The sequence below is a fragment of the Hyperolius riggenbachi genome, chromosome 2, assembly GCF_040937935.1.
Source record: "Hyperolius riggenbachi isolate aHypRig1 chromosome 2, aHypRig1.pri, whole genome shotgun sequence".
In the NCBI taxonomy this organism is placed as follows: domain Eukaryota; kingdom Metazoa; phylum Chordata; class Amphibia; order Anura; family Hyperoliidae; genus Hyperolius; species Hyperolius riggenbachi.
Window position 1 is genome coordinate 140,200,897 of NC_090647.1, and position 22,103 is coordinate 140,222,999.

Sequence of the window (22,103 nt, forward strand, 5' to 3'; positions counted from 1 at the left end):
CTCTATGTATAGCCAGCTAAGTATTGTGAGGTCATCAGGTAATCCCAGCATCCTGTATTTATACCCAGGTGAATATTGTGACGTCATCAGATAGTAATACCAGCATCCTCGATGTATACCCAGCTGAGTATTGTGAGGTCATCAGGTAATCCCAGCATCCTGTATTTATACCCAGGTGAGTATTGTGAGGTCATCAGATAGTAATACCAGCATCCTCTATGTATACCCAGCTGAGTATTGTGAGGTCATCAGGTAATCCCAGCATCCTGTATTTATACCCAGGTGAGTATTGTGAGGTCATCAGGTAATCCCAGCATCCTGTATTTATACCCAGGTGAGTATTGTGACGTCATCAGGTGGGGGAAAAAACAGCATTGTTTGCATTTCGTTGATAGTCTATTCTGAACTAAGGATGTGATCATATTTGTTTACCTCTTTTCATAATTCACACTGATGTATTGGTTCCTGCGTGAGGCTCACTGGCTTTTCTTATATAATGACTTTGATTATCTTTTCAATAAAACTTTGCCACACACACACACATTTTTTTTATAGCCATTTGACAGTTATATATAACAGTCATTTACGATATCATTTGGTATAGCTGGTTACATACCTACTCTCTGGCTACTATATATGCCGCTTTAATTACCATAATTGCTGTATTGAAATCCTTATATGTGACTCTATGATTGTTGTTTAAATAATATAAAAAAAAACAATAATTACCAAAACATTCCTTCCTTCTTCAGTGTGCGGCATCGGAGCTGCGATCAGCGACAGAGGTCTCGAGGCGAGTGCCTCACTCCTACAGCGGAGCTTCCTTATAAAGCCACAGAGAGGACCACGTTGAGAACAGACACATCCTCCGCGCGCCAGACTTGTGCTTCTTGTCCGGCCTCCTTGCAGGTTTTCAGGCGATCGGCGACCCGCAAACCCGGGACCTCTGCCGCCTCTCCATCTCTGTACCTCACCCTGAAGACCCGAACAGGAAACCCTGAGGAATACCGCCGCTTTCTTGTGGAAATCCTCCGATCCATGGGCGCCCCCTGGCGGTCACAGAGCTAGCGGCGGGGAGGCGGCTGTTCGGGGGCAGATTGCGGGGGTGAGAGGGAGGCAGAGAGCGGAGATCGCTGCTGGGAGTGGAGGAGTGGTCTCTAGCAGACATGTATAATGCTAGTCGATGCCTCCAGGGGGCAGTGATGGGATGCTATGAGGAGTGTGATGTCACTGGAGAAGCACAGAGCCTGTCACGTGACCCTGAGCTGCAGGGAGATGGAGATGTCGGACTAGGCACTGCTCCTCGCCGCGAGAAGCCCCGCCCCTCGGCCGGGAGAAGCCCCGCCCCTCCACTAACTACGACAAACTCCTCCCACCACATACGCGAGTAACACTTCAGGTAGAATATGGTTCAGGTAGGTAATATGGTGCCTCCCCTGACAGGCTCCTTCCCCCAGTACCCACACTGACCTCAACTCTTACTGGCACCAACACTGACCGCTCCTCACATATCCCCACCACACCCACGCCGACCCCCATCCCCCAGTACCCACACTGACCTCAACTATCCCTGGCACCTACACTGACATCTCCTCACATATCCCCACCATACCCACACTGACCTCCCCCCTCCCTAGTACTCACAGTGACCTCAACTATCCCTGGCACCTACACTGACATCTCCTAACATTTCCCCACCATACCAACACTGACCTCCCCCCTCCCTAGTACCCACACTGACCTTAACTCTCCCTGGCACCAACACTGACCACTGGCCTCTCCTCACATATCACCCTACACCCACACTGACCCCCCCCCCCCCCCTCCCTAGTACACACACTGAACGCAACTCTCCCTGGCACCTACACTGACATCTCCTCACATATCCTCACCACACCCACACTGACCTCCCCCCTCCCTAGTACCCACACTGACCTCAACTCTCCCTGGCACCCACACTGACCACTGACCTCTCCTCACATATCCCCCTACACCCACACTGACCTCCCCCCCAGCACCCACACTGACCTCTCCTCACATATCTCCCTCACACCCACACTGACCTCCCCCCAGCACCCACACTGACCTCTCCCTCCCCAGCACCCACACTGACCTCTCCCCCTCCAGCACCGATCTTTCCCCCCAGTACCCAAACTAACGCACCCACACTGACCTCTCCTCTCATATCCCCCCACACCGACCTCCCTCCTCCCCAGTACTAACACTGACCTTAACTCTTACTGGCACTAAAACTGACCGCTCCTCACATATCCCCACCACACCCACGCCGACCCCCCTCCCCCTGTACTTACACTGACCTCAACTATCCCTGGCACCTACACTGACATCTTCTCACATTGCCCCACCATGCCAACACTGACCTCCCCCCTCCCTAGACCCTACACTGAACTCAACTCTCCCTGGCACCTACACTGACATCTCCTCACATATCCCCATCACACCCACACTAACCTCCCCCCTCCCTAGTACCCACACTGACCTCAACTTTCCCTGGCACCTACACTGGCATCTCCTCACATATCCCCACCACACCCACACTAACCTCCCCCCTCCCTAGTACCCACACTGACCTCAACTTTCCCTGGCACCTACACTGGCATCACCTCACATATCCCCACCACACCCACACTAACCTCCCCCCTCCCTAGTATCCACACTGACCTCAACTCTCCCTGGCACCAACACTGACCACTGACCTCTCCTCACATATCACCCTACACCCACACTGGACCCCCCCCCCCCCCCTCCCTAGTACCCACACTGAACTCAACTCTCCCTGGCACCTACACTGACATCTCCTCACATATCCTCACAACACCCACACTGACCTCCCCCCTCCCTAGTACCCAAACTGACCTCAACTCTCCCTGGCACCTACACTGGCATCTCCTAACATATTCCCACCACACCCACACTGACCTCCCCCCTCCCTAGTACCCACACTGACCTCAACTATCCCTGGCACCTACACTGACATCTCCTCACATATCCCCACCACACCCACACTAACCTCCCCCCTCCCTAGTACCCACACTGACCTCAACTATCCCTGGCACCTACACTGACATCTCCTCACATATCCCCACCATACCCACACTGACCTCCCCCCTCCCTAGTACCCACACTGACCTCAACTCTCCCTGGCACCAACACTGACCACTGACCTCTCCGCACATATCACCCTACACCCACACTGGACCCCCCTTCCCTAGTACCCACACTGACCTCAACTATCCCTGGCACCTACACTGACATCTCCTCACATATCCCCACCACACCCACACTGACCTCCCCCCTCCCTAGTATCCACACTGACCTCAACTTTCCCTGGCACCAACACTGACCACTGACCTCTCCTCACATATCAGAGTGACCAGACGTCCCGGATTGCCTGGGATACGTCCCGGATTCGGGGTCCGCTGTCCCAGGCTGCATGAGGTCCCAGGAAACGTCCCGCTTTCAGCAGCGGGACGTCCCGGCCTCGGGACTCTGGCCACTCTATCCTTATGAACTGGCAGCGGCGTCTATAGACGCCGTGCCAGTTCATTGCCCGCAGCCCCGCTCCAGCCTCCTCTTCCGGTGTCTGTTCCAACACCGGCAGTCGAGCAGGGCTACGGTAAGATAGCTGCCGGAGCCCTGTACTGGAGACTATTTGTCTCCAGTACAGGGCTTCGGGCGCCATCTTGCCGTAGCCCTGCTCTGCCAGGTTGTCAGCGCGGGAGACTTCAGGAGGAAGGTGGTCCCGGGAGCAGCGCGCCAGAGGCCGGAGACTTCTGCCAGGTGAGTAAATGCTTTCTTTTCCAGGTGAAATGTTTGCCCGCATTGCGTTTCTTTTCCAGGTGAAATGTTTGCCCGCATTGCGTTTATTTTTCAGGTGAAATGTTTGCCCGCATTGCGTTTCTTTTCCAGGTGAAATGTTTGCCCGCATTGCATTTCTTTTCCAGGTGAAATGTTTGCCCGCATTGCGTTTCTTTTTCAGGTGAAATGTTTGCCCGCATTGCGTTTCTTTTCCAGGTGAAATGTTTGCCCGCATTGCGTTTCTTTTCCAGGCGAAATGTTTGCCCGCATTGCGTTTCTTTTTCAGGTGAAATGTTTGCCCGCATTGCGTTTTTTTTTCCAGGTGTAATGTTTGCCCGCATTGCGTTTCTTTTCCAGGTGAAATGTTTGCCCGCATTGCGTTTCTTTTCTGGTGAAATGTTTGCCTGCATTGTGTTTTTTTTTCCCAGGTGAAATGTTTGCCCGCATTGCGTTTCTTTTCTGGTGAAATGTTTGCCTGCATTGTGTTTTTTTTTTCCAGGTGAAATGTTTGCCCGCATTGCGTTTCTTTTCTGGTGAAATGTTTGCCCGCATTGCGTTTCTTTTCTGGTGAAATGTTTGCCCGCATTGAGTTTCTTTTCTGGTGAAATGTTTGCCCGCATTGCGTTAATTTTCTGGTGAAATGTTTGTCTGCATTGTGTTTCTTTTCTGGTGAAATGTTTGCCCGCATTGCATTTCTTTTCTAATGAAATGTTTGCCCGCATTGCTTTTTTTTTTCAGGTGAAATGTTTGCCCGCATTGCGTTTCTTTTCTGGTGAAATGTTTGCCCGCATTGCGTTTCTTTTCTGGTGAAATGTTTTCCCGCATTGCGTTTCTTTTCTGGTGAAATGTTTGCCTGCATTGCGTTTCTTTTCTGGTGAAATGTTTGCCCGCATTGCGTTTCTTTTCTGGTGAAATGTTTGCCTGCATTGCGTTTCTTTTCTGGTGAAATGTTTTCCCGCATTGCGTTTCTTTTCTAGTGAAATGTTTGCCCGCAATGCGTTTCTTTTCTGGTGAAATGTTTGCCCGCATTGCGTTTCTTTTCTGGTGAAATGTTTGCCCGCATTGCGTTAATTTTCTGGTGAAATGTTTGCCCGCATTGCGTTAATTTTTTGGTGAAATGTTTGCCCGCATTGCATTTATTTTGTTCTGACATGTTTGCCCGCATTGCGTTTATTTTGTACTGACATGTTGCCCGCATTGCGTTTATTTTGTGCTGACATGTTGCCCATTGCGTTTATTTTCTGGTGTCCGGGGTAACTGTTACTGCATTTATTATTTAATGGTCATAGGTAGCTATGTTTGCTGCTTTGTGGTTACGGTATACTATTAGCATCACACAGTTTCTGCACACCCATGATGCAAAGTCTTGTTTGTCCACATCATGGAGTAAACACTGCTTTCTTATGCCTCGCTGTTACATCATTACGTTAGCTCCGCCCATACAATGGCATGGCCACGCCCATTTTTCGCCAGCCCTCTCCCCAGTCTTCGTCGCTGCGCGCTCCTCAGTCCTCCCCACTTTTCACCGTGGCGCGCTACGCGTGACGCCCCCCCCCCTCCCCGTCCCAGGTTGGACCCACAAAGATCTGGTCATTTTACCCTACACCCACACTGACCCCCCCACCCTCCCTAGTACCCACACTGAACGCAACTCTCTCTGGCACCTACACTGACATCTCCTCACATATCCTCACCACACCCACACTGACCTCCCCCCTCCCTAGTACCCACACTGACCTCAACTCTCCCTGGCACCTACACTGACCACTAACCTCTCCTCACATATCCCCCTACACCCACACTGACCTCCCCCCCCCCCAGCACCCACACTGACCTCTCCCTCCCCAGCACCCACACTGACCTCTCCCCCTCTAGCACTGATCTTTCCCCCCAGTACCCAAACTAACGAACTCTCTCCCCCCCCAGCACCCACACTGACCTCTTCCCCCTTACACCCATTCGGGTTAGGGTAAGGTATCAGGTAGGGTGTTTTTGCCAGGAGGATGGTTAGGGTTAGGCATCAGGTAAGGTGTTTGTGTGAGGGGGATGATTAGGGTTAGGCTTCGGGTAGGGTGTTTGTGCGGGTCGGTGGCGTTAGGTGTCAGGTAGGGTGTTAGTGCGGGGAGGATGGTTAGGTTACGCATCAGGTAGGGTGTTTGGTCGGGGTGGTTAGGTATCAGGTAGGGTGTTTGTGCGGGTCGGTGGCATTAGGTGTCAGGTAGGCTGTTTGGGCGGGGGTGGTTAGGGTTAGGCATCAGGTAGGGTGTTTGTGCGGGGGGAGGGTGACATTAGGTGTCAGGTAGGATGTTTGTGGGGGGAGGGGGTTTAGGGTTAGGCATCATGTAGGGTTTTTGTGTGTGTGTTGGGGGGATGATTAGAGTTAGGCATCAGGTAGGGTGTTTGTGTGAGGGGGATGATTAGGGTAAGGCATCAGGTAGGGTGTTTGTGCCGGGAGGATGATTAGGTTTGGGCTTCAGGTAGGGTGTTTGTGCGGGTCGGTGGCATTAGGTGTCAGGTAGGCTGTTTAGGCGGGGGTGGTTAGGGTTAGGCATCAGGTAGGGTGTTTGTGCGGGGGGAGGGTGACATTAGGTGTCAGGTAGGATGTTTGTGGGGGGAGGGGGTTTAGGGTTAGGCATCATGTAGGGTGTTTGTGTGTGTGTTGGGGGGGATGATTAGAGTTAGGCATCAGGTAGGGTGTTTGTGCGGGGCGGTGGCATTAAGTGTCAGGTAGGGTGTTTGTGGGGGGGAGGGTGTTAGGCATCAGGTAGGGTGTTTGTGTGTGGGGGATGGTTAGGCATCAGGTAGGGCGTTTGTGAGAATCCGCTCAGCTGCCTGCGCAGGCAGGCAGCCTTTTGACCATTGTTTAGGTTTGCATGCTGCAGGACTCTGGAACAGAGACCTGTCTTTCCATTGCAAGTTCCGGTCTGTTCTCTTGCTGGGGAATTTGCATACATTCGTTATGCAAATCCCCTACCTGCCTTCTTTGATGACTGGCACTATAAGAACTTTATGTTTCCCAGAAGGCTTTGCTGGTCATTTCCCTTCCATGGTCTGTTCCTGATGGACACTGCTGGAGTGTCAGCCGTTGCTATCTAGTATAGTTAATTCCTGGGGGTTGCTTTAGGCTCCCCTTCTAGCCCAGTCAGGTTGTATTATCTGTTTGTTTGTTCTGTTGCCATTGTCCTGTCCCAACGGTGGTCGACAGGAAATGGTTCTGATCTCTGTTCTTGGAGTATAGCTGGTGCAGCGGTTGCTACCAGCTATCTCTTCTGTTCTGTCTCCTGGGATCGCGCTAGCTACTTTTTGCTAGCGCTGGGGATCCTTCTGTTCTGTCTTCTGGGATCGCGCTAGCTACTTTTCGCTAGCGCTGGGGATCCTTCTGTTCTGTCTTCTGGGATCGCGCTAGCTACTTTTCGCTAGCGCTGGGGATCCTTCTGTTCTGTCTTCTGGGATTGCGCTAGCCACTTTTCGCTAGCGCTGGGGATCCTTCTGTTCTGCTACTCTGTACCTGGATCGCGCTAGCCACTTTTCGCTAGTGCTGTGGATCCTATCTCTCGCTTGTTACTGTTTTCGTGTGCCTGTCTTGTCTGCTACGCTTGCTGGAGGCTCGGTGAGGTAACCGTTAAGAAAGCGCTCGCGTCCTCTGTTTCATGTTTGTCTGTTAATGGTTAGGTAGGCGTGCTTGTCTCTATTGTGCTTATCACGTGGAGACCGCGCATAACCGCGTGCACTGTTGCGAATGAGTGCGGTGTTCGCGGTTAGCTAGCGTTTGTTATTTTCCGTATCTCCTCATTGTATTATTTGCTGTGCCTTTGCTACCCTCGTGCCCTGTTTTGCTCAGTCTTGTGTCTCTGTCGGCAATCGCCATTCTTGCGATTGCATTCCCACTTCGTTTCCGCCGTTGTGTGTTCACCGTCGCTGGGTGGCGACTAGTTTGGTGGAAACACATTGGTTCTGTCCCTTTGCTCTGTTTCTTGTGGGCTATCCAGCCCTGCCTGATCGTACCTTGTCCTGGATCTGTACAATTCCCGTCTGGCATCTGTGGCTGTGCAGCGACTGTGTTCGCCTGCACTCCATAGCGCCATCTGCCAGAGGGAATTGCCCTCTGCGGGTGCATAGCACCTAGCCTGGGTGTCCTCAAATATACGCTTGTGGAGGAAATCCGCCGCGTCAGCGCACGTCTGGTGCGCTGACCGCGAATACGATTCCACAATCGTTACAGCGTTTGTGCGGGTCGGTGGCTTTAGGTGTCAGGTAGGGTGTTGGAAGGGGTGTTCAGTTAGGGTAAAGCATTGGATAGGGTGTTTGTGCGGGGAGGATGGTTAGGGTTAGGCATCAGGTAGGGTGTTTGTGCAGGGGAGGGTTGCATTAGGTGTCAGGTAGAATGTTTATGGGGGGAGGGGGGTTAAGGTCATGCATTTGGTAGGGTGTTTGTGTGTGTGTTGGGGGGATGGTTAGAGTTAGGCATCATGTAGGGTGTTTGTGCGGTGGCGATAGGTGTCAGGTTGGGGGGTGTTTGGCTAGGTTAAGATATCGGGTAGGGCGTTAGGCATCAGGTATTGTAATTGGGGGGGGGGGGCTAGGGTCAGTACCTATTCAGTAAGGAGTCAAAGGCAAGACTCCCTAACACTGCAGAGTGGCCTCTTTGTTTCAATTGTTTATGTGATGTACTTAGATATAAATATAAGCACTTCATACGTTTCAAAGTCTTTATTAACAATTACATGAGATTTATGCAAAAAGTCAGTATTTGCAATGTTGGCCCTTCTTTTTCAGGACCTCTGCAATTCGACTGGGCATGCTCTTAATCAACTTCTGGGCCAAATCCTGACTGATAGCAACTCATTTTCTCATAATCACTTCTTTGAGTTTCTCAGAATTAGTTGGTTTTTGTTTGTCCACTCGCCTCATGAGAAATGACCACAAGTTCTCAATGGAATTAAGATCTGGGGAGTTTCCATGCCATGGACCCAATATTTCTACGTTTTGGTCCCCGAGCCACTTAGATTTCATTTTTGCCTTATGTCACAGTGCTCCATCGTGCTGGAAAATACATTGTTCTTTACCAAACTGTTGTTGGATTGTTGGAAGAAGTTGCTGTTGCGGGTGTTTTGCTACCATTCTTTATTTATGGCTGTGTTTTTGGCAAAATTGTGAGTGAGCCCACTCCCTTGGATGAGAAGCAACCCCACACATGAATGGTCTCAGGATGCTTTACTGTTGGCATGACACAGGACTGATGGTAGTGCTCACCTTTTCTTCTCCTGACAAGCCTTCTTCCAGATGCCCCAAACAATCGGAAAGGAGCTGTCACCATTGATGCGGATAGCGGCGAAACCGCTTCCGCATCTGAACACACGGCATGTTCCGCCGCGGCGTCCCCGGGCCTCCCGTCGGCTACGGGGAGGTCCGGGTCTTCTGTTACATATGGCGAGCTCCAGGCTCGCGCGCGCGCAGATCGCCGCCGCTCTTATGCGGCCAGAAAGCCGGTCAGCTGACAGCTCCCAGGTCACTGATTGGCTGGGCTTCTGGGCGGCGCCGTTGAATGATCCTTAGGATATAAAGATCTGCCCGTCATTTGCTCCTTGTCTGTTGTTGCGAATACTTCATTGTGCTAGCTCTCAGACCTCTAGTCAGTTCCTAGTGTGCTGATCTGGCAGGACCCCGGGGAGTCACACTTAGCTTAGGATTTTTGATAGCTATAATTATAATTGCTATTTATTGTATTTCTGTCTATGGCCTTTTGCTTGACCTCTGACCTCGCTTCTGCCTTCTGGTTTTGTACTTCTGCCTATTAGATTTGCTGCCGACTTATTGCTTGAAAACCGACTACGATTTGCCTGACGATTCTGTACCGTTATTGCCCGACTCGCTGCCGACCTCTTGCCTGTTTTGTAACTATGATTTGCCTGACGTTTCCGTGCCGCTACTGTCTGACCCGTTGCCGACCCCGCCTGTACGACCACTGTCTGCCAAGTGAAAGCCCCAGCCTTCAAGGGTTATCACTTAGGAGGCTCTCTGTCCAGTGAAAGCCTCAGTCTCCAAAGGCTATCACGGAAGAAGTATTCCTGTATTATTGTTCGCACCAATCACCACACTTGTGCAATAAGGTTTACGTTTTCTATCTGTATTATTGGTGATACCGCAGATCACCACATAATCAGATATCTGTGTTCTTACTGACTACTGTTCTGAGTGAGCATTATCCGATCATCTGTTACGACACTGATCGTTACAGGCGCTTCATCGGAGAATATGACTTTGCCCCATTCCTCAGCAGTCCATTCACCATACTTTCTGCAGAAGATCAATCTGTCCCTGATGTTTTTATTGGGAGAGAAGTGGCTTCTTTGCTGCTTTTCTTAAAGCCATTGTTTACCTTATCTGATTTTTTTTTTTAAATTACACACAAATGTATAGATTTGAACAGACATGTACCTTTGCTCATTTTCGCCGCACCACCGCCCCCCGTTCGTGCACTAGAGCATGATATCTGCTCTGTTTGTATCCAAGATGGCCGCCGACCTTTGCTTCATCTTCTGGGTTGGCGGCCTCTTACGTCCTAAATTCTCCAAGTCTCCTGCGCCGATAAAATAGCGCGAGACATAGGAGACTTGGGTTGCGCGTGCCAGGGACAGTGCGCGCGCGCTCACGTCTATCGTCAGGAGCGCGCGCGTCCAGTACAGCGCTGAAGAGTGTACGGAGCTGCCGCCCTGACACACATGTGAAGGTATGAAAGGGCCTTCACTAATGAGCAATTATTCATATATATATATATATATATATATATATATATATATATATATATATATTTCTCAATCCCCACACTGGCCGGCTATGAGCTACAGCATGTCAAAGACTATCTGTATGTAAATGAATTTATGATGGCGTCAGTAAACACTAGTAAAACCATTCCCTCTATATGTGCAATGGCCCACATGTATTTGTGTGTATATATATATATATTTATCTATATATGTATGTATATATATATATATATATATATATATATATATATATATATATATACATGTATATGTGTATATATATATATGTATATATATATGTGTATATATATATATATATATATGTATATATGTATATATATATATGTATATGTGTGTATATATATATATATATATATATGTATATATATATATATGTATATATATATGTATATATGTATGTATATATATATATGTATATATGTATGTATATATATATATATATGTATGTATGTGTATATATATATATATGTATGTATATATATGTATATATATATGTATGTATGTATATATATGTATATAAGTATATATATATATATATATATATATATATATGTGTATATATGTATATATATATGTATATATGTGTATGTATATATATATATATATGTGTACATATGTGTGTGTGTATATATATATATATACAGGGCCGGATTTACCATAAGGCACACTAGGCACGTGCCTACAGGCGCCTGATTAAGCAAAGGGCGGGGTTAAATCATGTCGTATTAAAATTAAAAACCTAAAAAACCGCAACACTAATACCAGCGCCGCCCGCCGCCTCCTCCATGTTCTGGTAGCCGCGGCCGCAACTACAGTGAGGGGCAGGCGGCTAGTGACACACACAGTCTGTAATTTCCCCGCCCACCGGCCGTCCTATTCATGCCTACACGCAGCGCTGCAAGTGAACAGCAGGCTGCGTGCATAGGCGGCGGGGGGCGGAGCGATTGTTCCTCTCTGGAGTCCTAGGAGTGTGGCATACCACGTGGGCAGACAAGAAGATGCGGAGGGACTGGACTCCCTTACCAGCGAAATTGGCCTGCCTGGCTGCGCTGGTATGCCCAGAGTATGCCCAGAGCCATGATGGAAGGGAGAGGAGGAATAATCCAGCAGGAGCGCAGGTAGACAAAAACCTCCGCCCTGCCGACTTCTGCTCTCCTGCTCCATGCGTCCAGTGTTTACGTCACCCAGCAGTGCCCCCTGCGTCTTCTCCATGGTTACAGCGCTTGACCATGGAGAGGATGCAGGGGGCGCAGCTGAGTGACGTCAACGCTGGACGCATGGAGCGTCCTTTGAAACGAGTCTCTCCCTCTTGCCCCTGCTGCCACTGACCACCTGAGTACTTCTCCACCACCCAAGTACTTCTTCTCTCCCCCCCCCCCCCCCCCAAGTCTCCCTCAGCCGCTCGGGATATTGGGCAAAAGAAGGACTTACTGACGGCCCCCCACCTCCACCTGGAGCCCCGCCCACTCTGGCACCTGGGGGAGCCGCTGCCGCCATAAAGTGGACCTGAACTCTTGCCCAGGACAGAGAGAAATGCAGCCTGTATGTAAGTAGAGGGTGTAGCCTGTCTAATACCCTCTCAGTCTCTTACACAGGACAGAAGGGAAACCCTGCACCCTGCTGTATGTATTTAGAGTTAAAGAGGAACTCCAGCCTAAACAAACATACTGGCATTAAATTACATTAGTTATGTTAATTAAAATAGATAGGTAATATAATCTCTTACCCACACTGTTTTAAAAGAACAGGCAAATGTTTGATTTCATGATGGCAGCCATCTTTTTGGTTGAAGGGAGGTGACAGGGAGCATGAGACACAGTTCCAACTGTCCTGTGTCCTGAGCACCTCTCCCAGTTGCTATGCAACGTGTATAACAACATAGGAAATCCCATCATGCTCTGCACAGCATCAGGGAAAAAAAGCCCGGGCTTTTTTTCTTTGATGGGTGGAGCTTAGCTAAAAATGCAGCTAAAAGTGATGCTTTGGTAAGAAAAACAAAGTTCTGATGCTGTGAAACTTTTAAAGAAACACCAAGCCTTTTCAGTTCTGCTGAGTAGATTTTTAGTCCGGAGGTTCACTTTAAGCCTGTGTAATTCCCCATTATCTGTGTCTAATCACAAATTTCTCCCCTGCCACGGCAGATAAGCTCATTAGTAAGCACAGGATGTTAACAAAATGTCTGCTTCCATGAAAGCAGGAAGTAGAAACACTGGTGATGTATTTTAGGATTTGTATCAGCTGTAACAAAATCGTTATTCTTTAAAGGTTATTATGCTGTTATGTATTTATTTATTGTATTTAGAAAGCGCCAACATATTACGCAGCGCACAGAGGAAGTTCTGAGTTCAGCTCCGTTCGCTGACTTCCCTCCTCTACCTGCTCTAACCTCCCACCTACCAACTTTCCTACCCTGACTTACTGCTCTCTGCTCCTATCTTCTGCATCCTTCCACCTACCTACCCCCACTGACCCCTCTCTGTGCTGTCTATACCCACTTGCTGCGCTCTCCCACCTACCTACCCCCACTGACTACTCTCTTTGCTCTATATACCTACCCACTGCATTCTCCCACCTACCTACCCCCACTAACCCCTCTCTGTGCTGTCTATACCCACTTGCTGCGCTCTCCCACCTACCTACCCCCACTGACTACTCTCTTTGCTCTATATACCTACCCACTGCATTCTCCCACCTACCTACCCCCACTAACCCCTCTCTGTGCTGTCTATACCCACTTGCTGCGCTCTCCCACCTACCTACCCCCACTGACTACTCTCTTTGCTCTATATACCTACCCACTGCATTCTCCCACCTACCTACCCCCACTGACCCCTCTCTGTGCTGTCTATACCCACTTGCTGCACTCTCCCACCTACCTACCCCCAATGACTGCTCTCTTTGCTCTATATACCTACCCACTGCATTCTCCCACCTACCTACCCCCACTGACCCCTCTCTGTGCTGTCTATACCCAATTGCTGCGCTCTTCCACCTACCTACCCCCAATGACTGCTCTCTTTGCTCTATATACCTGCCTACTGCATTATCTCACCTACATACTCCAACTGACTACTCTCTGTGCCCTTTATACCTACCTGCTGTGCTCTCCCACCCACCTACCGCCACTGTCTCCTCCTAGTAATAGCCTAAATTTGGTAAATTCCCTTAGTTGTTGGTAATATCTGCACATTGTTGGTATCTGGGTATTGTTGGTACTTGTCTTTGGTAATATTTGTATTACTTGTGTGGTTTTATTAAGAAAAGAGGGTGTGGCATTATGGGTGTGGCCTGTTATGGGGCGGAGTTTAGGGCTCCGGAGCTTATGTGCCTACAGGCTCCTGAGCTGTAAATCCGGCCCTGTATATATATATATATATATATGTATATATATATATATATGTGTGTATATATATATATATATATATATATATATGTATATATATATATATATGTGTGTATATATATATATATATATATATATATATATGTATATATATATATATGTGTGTATATATATATATATATATATATATATATATATATATGTGTGTGTGTATATATATATATATATATATATATGTGTGTGTATATATATATGTGTGTATATATATATATGTGTATATATATATATATATATATATATATATATATATATATATATATGTGAGTATATATGTATATATATATATATGTGTATATATGTATATATATATGTGTGTATATATATATATATATATATATATATATATACTGTATGTATCGTTTAGCGCTCTTGCCTTGCATTGGTTAGTCTCCATTTCAAATCTTTTGTAGCTAATGCTAATCACTGGCTTTTACAGCAGCTTGCACAGTGGTGGCTGCTAATCAGTGGCTGTTACTGCTGCTGGCTCAGCGGCAGCTGCTAAACATTGGCTTATAATGCTGCTGGCACAGTGGTGGCTGATAATCAGTGGCTGTTACTGCTGCTTACAGAGTTGCAGTTGCTAATTAGTGTCTTACACTGCTGCTGTCACAGAGGTAAATAATTATTAGTGGCTGTTATTGCTGCTTGCACCGTGGCGGCAGAGAATTAGTGTCTGTTACTGCTGCTGGCACATTGGCGACTGGAAATCAGTGGCTGTTACTGCTGCTGGCACAGTGGCGACTGGTAATCAGTGGCTGTTACTGCTGCTGGCACATTGGCGACTGGTAATCAGTGGCTGTTACTGCTGCTGGCTCAGCGGCAGCTGCTAAACATTGGCTTATAATGCTGCTGGCACAGTGGTGGCTGATAATCAGTGGCTCTTACTGCTGCTTACAGAGTTGCAGTTGCTAATTAGTGTCTTACACTGCTGCTGTCACAGAGGTAAATAATTATTAGTGGCTGTTATTGCTGCTTGCACCGTGGCGGCAGAGAATTAGTGTCTGTTACTGCTGCTAGCACATTGGCGACTGTTAATCAGTGTCTGTTACTGCTGCTGGCACATTGGCGACTGTTAATCAGTGTCTGTTACTGCTGCTGGCACATTGGCGACTGGTAATCAGTGGCTGTTACTGCTGCTGGCACAGTGGCGACTGGTAATCAGTGGCTGTTACTGCTGCTGGCACAGTGGCGACTGGTAATCAGTGGCTGTTACTGCTGCTGGCAAAGTGGCGACTGATGATCAGTGGCTGTTACTGCTGCTGGCACATTGGCGACTGGTAATCAGTGGCTGTTACTGCTGCTGGCACAGTGGCGACTGGTAATCAGTGGCTGTTACTGCTGCTGGCACATTGGCGACTGGTAATCAGTGGCTGTTACTGCTGCTGGCTCAGCGGCAGCTGCTAAACATTGGCTTATAATGCTGCTGGCACAGTGGTGGCTGATAATCAGTGGCTGTTACTGCTGCTTACAGAGTTGCAGTTGCTAATTAGTGTCTTACACTGCTGCTGTCACAGTGGCGACTGGTAATCAGTGGCTGTTACTGCTGCTGGCACAGTGGCGACTGGTAATCAGTGGCTGTTACTGCTGCTGGCACAGTGGCGACTGGTAATCAGTGGCTGTTACTGCTGCTGCCACATTGGCGACTGGTAATCAGTGGCTGTTACTGCTGCTGGCACATTGGCGACTGGTAATCAGTGGCTGTTACTGCTGCTGGCACAGTGGCGACTGGTAATCAGTGGCTGTTACTGCTGCTGGCACAGTGGTGGCTGATAATCAGTGGCTGTTACTGCTGCTTACAGAGTTGCAGTTGCTAATTAGTGTCTTACACTGCTGCTGTCACAGAGGTAAATAATTATTAGTGGCTGTTATTGCTGCTTGCACCGTGGCGGCAGAGAATTAGTGTCTGTTACTGCTGCTGGCACATTGGCGACTGTTAATCAGTGTCTGTTACTGCTGCTGGCACATTGGCGACTGGTAATCAGTGGCTGTTACTGCTGCTGGCACAGTGGCGACTGGTAATCAGTGGCTGTTACTGCTGCTGGCACAGTGGCGACTGGTAATCAGTGGCTGTTACTGCTGCTGCCACATTGGCGACTGGTAATCAGTGGCTGTTACTGCTGCTGGCACAGTGGCGACTGGTAATCAGTGGCTGTTACTGCTGCTGCCACATTGGCAACTGGTAATCAGTGGCTGTTACTGCTGCTGGCACATTGGCGACTGGTAATCAGTGGCTGTTACTGCTGCTGGCACAGTGGCGACTGGTAATCAGTGGCTGTTACTGCTGCTGGCACAGTGGCGACTGGTAATCAGTGGCTGTTACTGCTGCTGGCACAGTGGCGACTGGTAATCAGTGGCTGTTACTGCTGCTGCCACATTGGCGACTGGTAATCAGTGGCTGTTACTGCTGCTGGCACAGTGGCGACTGGTAATCAGTGGCTGTTACTGCTGCTGGCACAGTGGCGACTGGTAATCAGTGGCTGTTACTGCTGCTGGCACAGTGGCAGCTGCTAGTGACTTATACTGCTGCTGGCACAGTGGTGACTGATACTCAGTGGTTTTTACTGCTGCTGGCACAGTAAGGGCTGCTAATCAGTGGCTGTTAGTGCTGCTGGCAGAGTGGCGGTTGATAATCAGTTGTTGTTACTGCTGCTGGCATAGCGACAGCTGTTAATCATAGTCTATTTTTTAAGAAAACTAATATTTATTTATTTTATGTTTTTGATTCTTAGAACTTGTTCTTTTGGATTTCATTTGAATTTCTTTTAAAATGGCATCACAACAAGCTGGGCCCTCTACAAATCGTCAAGGAGAGACACGTGCAGAACGGGTAAGACAATTATCTTTTGTTCCTTACAATTTTAAAAATTATATTTCTTATGTGCAGAACACAAAGTATAGCCACTTCCCCTACAGTACATGATAAATAAAAAAAGGACATCAAACTGCGTTAAATGTTAGTTTTTATACCAAACCCCAAAAACTCACCCTCCCCTCCGTTCCTGTTTGTCCGCCCATGTTGCTCGATTTTTGTTCTACATAATTTCCTCGGTTTTCTCACCCATGTGCCATAACATCCACATGCCCCCTTCCAGCGGAGCTGGACTCACCTACCAGCTGGAGTACAACCCTGTCCTTCGACCCACTCTACAGCCTGCTCCCTCTATCAATACAGCATCGCTTTGCTTTAAGACTGTCATGTCACGTAAAGGAAGCTGTATGTGACATGACATATAGGATAGGTTAATGAACGATGCTAGAGGGAGCATGATTCACCGATAGGAGGACAGATAGTGTTTGACTCGTTTGTGGGTGAGTCTAATGGTTTTGCTGGTCACTTGGTGTGATTGTTAATCCACTTCTTGAACCTTCTCCCTTGAATAAAAAATAACGTCAAACCTATTTGAATGGGCTCTCTGTAAGTTAGGCGTGCGTAAGCTGGCTGGGACCTGTATAGAGGTGTTATGTGACCATTGTATTTATTATTTTTTTTTCAGATAGCACATTTACATGCCAGAATGAGGCAGATGAGTGGCCAGGATCAATCCAGTGACAGCTTTCCAGTAAATCCAATTCGGGATCGAACAACTCCAAACCATTTTGACGATTATGACAGGCACAAGATAGGCCATACTGGCTGGTGCACGTGCCAGAATTGTGTAAACATGCCAACCGGTATGGAGTCGGTGTGTTGTTCCGAAATACCAAATGTAAATGTAATGATGGTGAACTTGACATGCATTACCCAGCATCCAATGTTTCCTCAACTATGTGCCAATGAGGAATGGGCCCAGATTTTTCTTTTTCTGACCAATAATTGTAACCCAGTGAATCCAGAAAATAAAGATCGAAACAGGTTAGTATATAAATCTCTACAGTGTATTGTTATTAGCAATTGTAGATCTGAAAAAATATTTTTTTTTTTCAAATCAGAATTCTGGTTTACGAATCAAAAAAAAAAAAAGCTTTAGTGAACCCATGTAAAAAAACAAAACAAAAAAAATATCAAATACTCACCTAAAGACAGGGAGGCTCTGTGTCCCATACACCGTCCCTTCTCCTGTACAGGTCCTTGTTGTAGCGCTTGCTCCCCGTAGCTTTATTGTAATGTTTATTTCAAATATCGCTGTTTGCCTGACAAAGAGAAGTTTTAAAAAAAATTAATTCCTGATCCCAAGTTTTACAAAACACGGACCGCTGGAAAAAATTTATATTTAATAAAAATGTTTATTAATTATTGTTTTTTTATATCTATTGTAGAAGACTACGCAAAGCTGTGTACCGAGCGTTCACAGGTTGGGTCCACGGATGTTTATCCAAAGGAGATCGGAGACCAATACCCTCCTGCGTTGTCAAAATGGTGCGACAAGCATTTCCAGACCCAGACAGTCGTTATACAGGATTTCGTCCTAGCAACGATCTAGCTGCAGAATTTATGGTGTTGGATTGATAATTTTTCATGTGCATATGTTCAAGGGTCCATTTTGTTTTTGTTTTTTATATTTAATTTTAATGCACATAAGGATTGTAGCACCATCCAGTTGAAGTATTCATGTGCTTGTAAAGATTCATATTTCTTCAAAATCAGCTAGGTTTTGTAGAAGATCTTCATTCACAATTCACACATCACTTATATGAATAAAGTAGATATCCTACCAAAGTATGCTGTAGAAGCTGTGTTCAATCTAAATTCATTCTTTTGCTTATTCAACATTCAAAATATCAAGTTCATTATTTACGAGTGATTACACACGGCCTTTATAATAATATATTTTTTCCACAGTTAGTACATGTTTTCAGTTCCAGTTTGGACTAAAGTGATCTGGTGAGAGGATTTTTTTTCCGCTTCACCTGATCCACATGGTCCAGTTCTTGCTGTGTTCTCATACAAATTTGATATTGATAATAATTTTTTAAATCTTTTATCCATCAACAAGTACATTCCTAGCTTCAGCACCAGCTGTCGATAGAGGTTTCCTCTTCTTCCACTGTGATTATACACCGGGTCATGTACTCACATGACCAGGAAGAAGACGGAAGCCTTTACCCCTGGCTACTACAGAAGATTGGTTATGTATTAACCCTCCCTGCCCCACTAGCACGGCTGCAGTACTATCCACTAACCCTCCCTTCATTCATTCAGGATAGCTTCATTCATGCCCCCATGCCACATTGAGTTCTTCAAAAATGTAATTAAACTTTCCATTTTAAATTTCCCCCAATGTTTCAACGTCCTTTTTTTTCAGGCTCCGTTCCGCTGGTCAGAACGGTCCGTCACATTAGGGTCTTTGGAATTTTTGTGATCCTGGTTCATGAACACAGCGGTACCAATGTACATCTGTTACTGGATTCCTATGTTAACTTTCTATCCATTTACATCTGTTACATTACTACTGTTTACATTTCACAATCGTTATTAAAAATACAAGGAAACGCAAATCTTGCATTACAATTTGAACAAGCTTTGTTTAATATGTTGCATTTCACACGATTGACATTTGTCTTTGTATAGCACTGAAAATCAATCTTACTACAATCGCCTGTTAATTTATTAATGTACACGTTTGTATTTGTTGTTTATTCTTCATCGTCACAGTAAGAATGGGCCCTAAATTTTTATTAGTGACGTGTTGTTTTATAAGCCTTAGCACTTTAAATTGTTAATTATTTCCACAAACCTTTCAATTGAATAAATGTAAAAATTCAATTGAAAGGTTTGTGGAATCCCCTTTGGAATAGTGCAGCTGAGAAAGCCCACTAGCGCCGCTTCCCACTAAGTTTTTGGTGTTAAAGGGACTCCGAGCTCAGCAAAAAAAGTAAAGTTGTACTCACCAGGGTCTTTCTCCAGCCCAGTGCTGGTCGGGAGGTCCCACGCCGGCGTCCTGGCTCCTCTCCTTCACCCCGCTCCGGTATGGCTGACAGGCCGCAGCCCGGGCGACACTCGGTGGAGTGTCGGGCTGCAGCTTCCGCGTATGACGCGGATTACGTCACACGCCGGCCGCCTCGCGTCATCACGGCGGCCGGCGTGAAAGTACTGCGCATGCGCGCTTTAATCGCGCATGCGCAGTACTTTCACGCCGGCCGCCGTGATGACGCGAGGCGGCCGGCGTGTGACGTAATCCGCGTCATACGCGGAAGCTGCAGCCCGACACTCCACCGAGTGTCGCCCGGGCTGCGGCCTGTCAGCCATACCGGAGCGGGGTGAAGGAGAGGAGCCAGGACGCCGGCGTGGGACCTCCCGACCAGCACTGGGCTGGAGAAAGACCCTGGTGAGTACAACTTTACTTTTTTCGCTGAGCTCGGAGTCCCTTTAATTATTTCCGTCATAACAATCTATTGAGAATGGGCCCTTACAGTTTTCGATAACCAGTGGTTATCAATTTAAAAATAGAAAAGTCAGATACTCACCGAAGGAGAGGGAAGGCTCAGTCCTAATGAGCCTTCACTCTCCTCTCCCGGTGCCCTCGGTGCTGCGCTGGCTCCCCCGTTCGCGTCCGCCTTCGTAGGAACTTTGGAGATCTTTGTGAGCACTCGGGCTTCCGAAGACGGGCCGCTCCATACTACGCACGCGCGAGTGCGTCATAAAGGGCGCATGCGTAGTATGGAGCGGCCAGTCCTCGGGAGCACGAGTGATCGAGAAAGGTTTACAAAAGCTACCTTCGGCTGCGGAAGTGGCAGTATGTGACCGAACTGGTCGAATACTGCCACGGGGATCCTGTGCAGGACAGGGCACCGGGAGAGGAGAGGGAAGGCTCATTAGGACCGAGCCTTCACTCTCCTTAGGTGAGTATCTTACTTCTTTATTTTGAAAATGGTAAACATTCACTTGAAAGATGATTCTAGATCTGACTGTGTACATCCGTGTACTCGAAACAAGTACAGATTGTGCCACTCGCCTAACTACATGTTTGTACTCTACAAAAATAAAAAACAGAACAAAGGATTATCTGGAACATAATTAAACAATTCAAGACTGTTGAAAGTAAAATTTTATTTACTTTGTTCAAAATTTTCAATAAACGTTTTAGTTTTCAAAACAAATTTGTCATTTTATTTGAATAATGTATACTTTATTTTACATGAAAACTCCAAAAATAATAACTATACTTTAGTACTCCGCAGACATTTTATTAACTTGTACGGTTATTCTGTAGTTTTGGTGTACTGAAGTTGTTATGTTGTACGACAGCTACATTATACTATAGATTTGATGCTTACATTTAGAAACAATAAAGATGTGTGATTCCCTTGCCGTCCTCACTTGGTCTAGTGTTCAGCAAAATTTCGTAAGCATAACTGGTACATTTTATTTTTTTTGTGTTTTCCCCACACTATGAAGGTGCATGCATGCAACAAAGTACATACCAGACTGAACTTAATCTAGTTTTAGTCTGATTGATTTTGGACACTTCACAAAGCAAGGACAATAAGGGGGAAAAAATGCTTATGGAGTTGCACTTTACTTATGGTGTGTATACACTTAATATATAACCTGGGGGTTACTCGCATTGGTACGGTGAAGCCTATTGAACCTACACAGCAGTGACGACTAACCTTGGTACTCCAGCTTTTTCTACAACTCTAAATCACTAGATGCATTTCAATATTCTGGAATGTATAATCATAGCTTGCCTAGGCAGATGCATGATGCAATTTCTAATTTTTAAACTGCTGGAGTGCCAAGGTTATCTATCAATGCTGCGGAGGCTTATCCCTTCTGTGTGCGCCACAGCAGTCTAACTACAGACCATGGAACATACAACAAAAAATTTTAGCCAAAAAAATAGCATTCTCAGAGGTGAATAAAATATCAATATTTACATCAGTGCCTTTTGTTATTTTTTGTAGCTTATGACACACTATGAACGGTGAAGTCTCAATACAATACACAAAACATTTTTGGCTTTTGCAACTTCGCAATGCAACACCGCCTGCTGAGCTGTTGATAAATAAATTCCATTAGGATAGCACAACCTGAAAACAGCGGCTTCAATTAGCATTATGGTAAACTTCGGTAAAGTTTTTTTTCTTCTTCAGGTCCCAGGTAATGATACTAAAAGTTTTAGGAATACCTATCCATGCACACCACGTGCAGT

General features: G+C 46.8%; 1 protein-coding gene across 2 annotated transcripts; it reads left to right on the forward strand.

Moving 5' to 3' along the window:
* Positions 1-1,191: 1,191 nt before the first annotated feature.
* On the forward strand, positions 1,192-18,670 carry LOC137545842 (uncharacterized). Of its 2 annotated transcripts, none has more exons than XM_068267535.1 (4): positions 1,192-1,415; positions 16,740-16,837; positions 17,505-17,863; positions 18,268-18,670. In XM_068267535.1, exons 2-4 carry the CDS (start codon positions 16,778-16,780, stop codon positions 18,455-18,457), a joined length of 609 nt encoding a protein of 202 aa, XP_068123636.1. In that variant the 5' UTR covers positions 1,192-1,415; positions 16,740-16,777; the 3' UTR covers positions 18,458-18,670. The 2 variants fall into 2 exon arrangements, with proteins under 2 accessions (XP_068123636.1, XP_068123638.1); XM_068267537.1 differs by lacking the exon at positions 1,192-1,415 and adding an exon at positions 3,713-3,801.
* Positions 18,671-22,103: the final 3,433 nt, after the last annotated feature.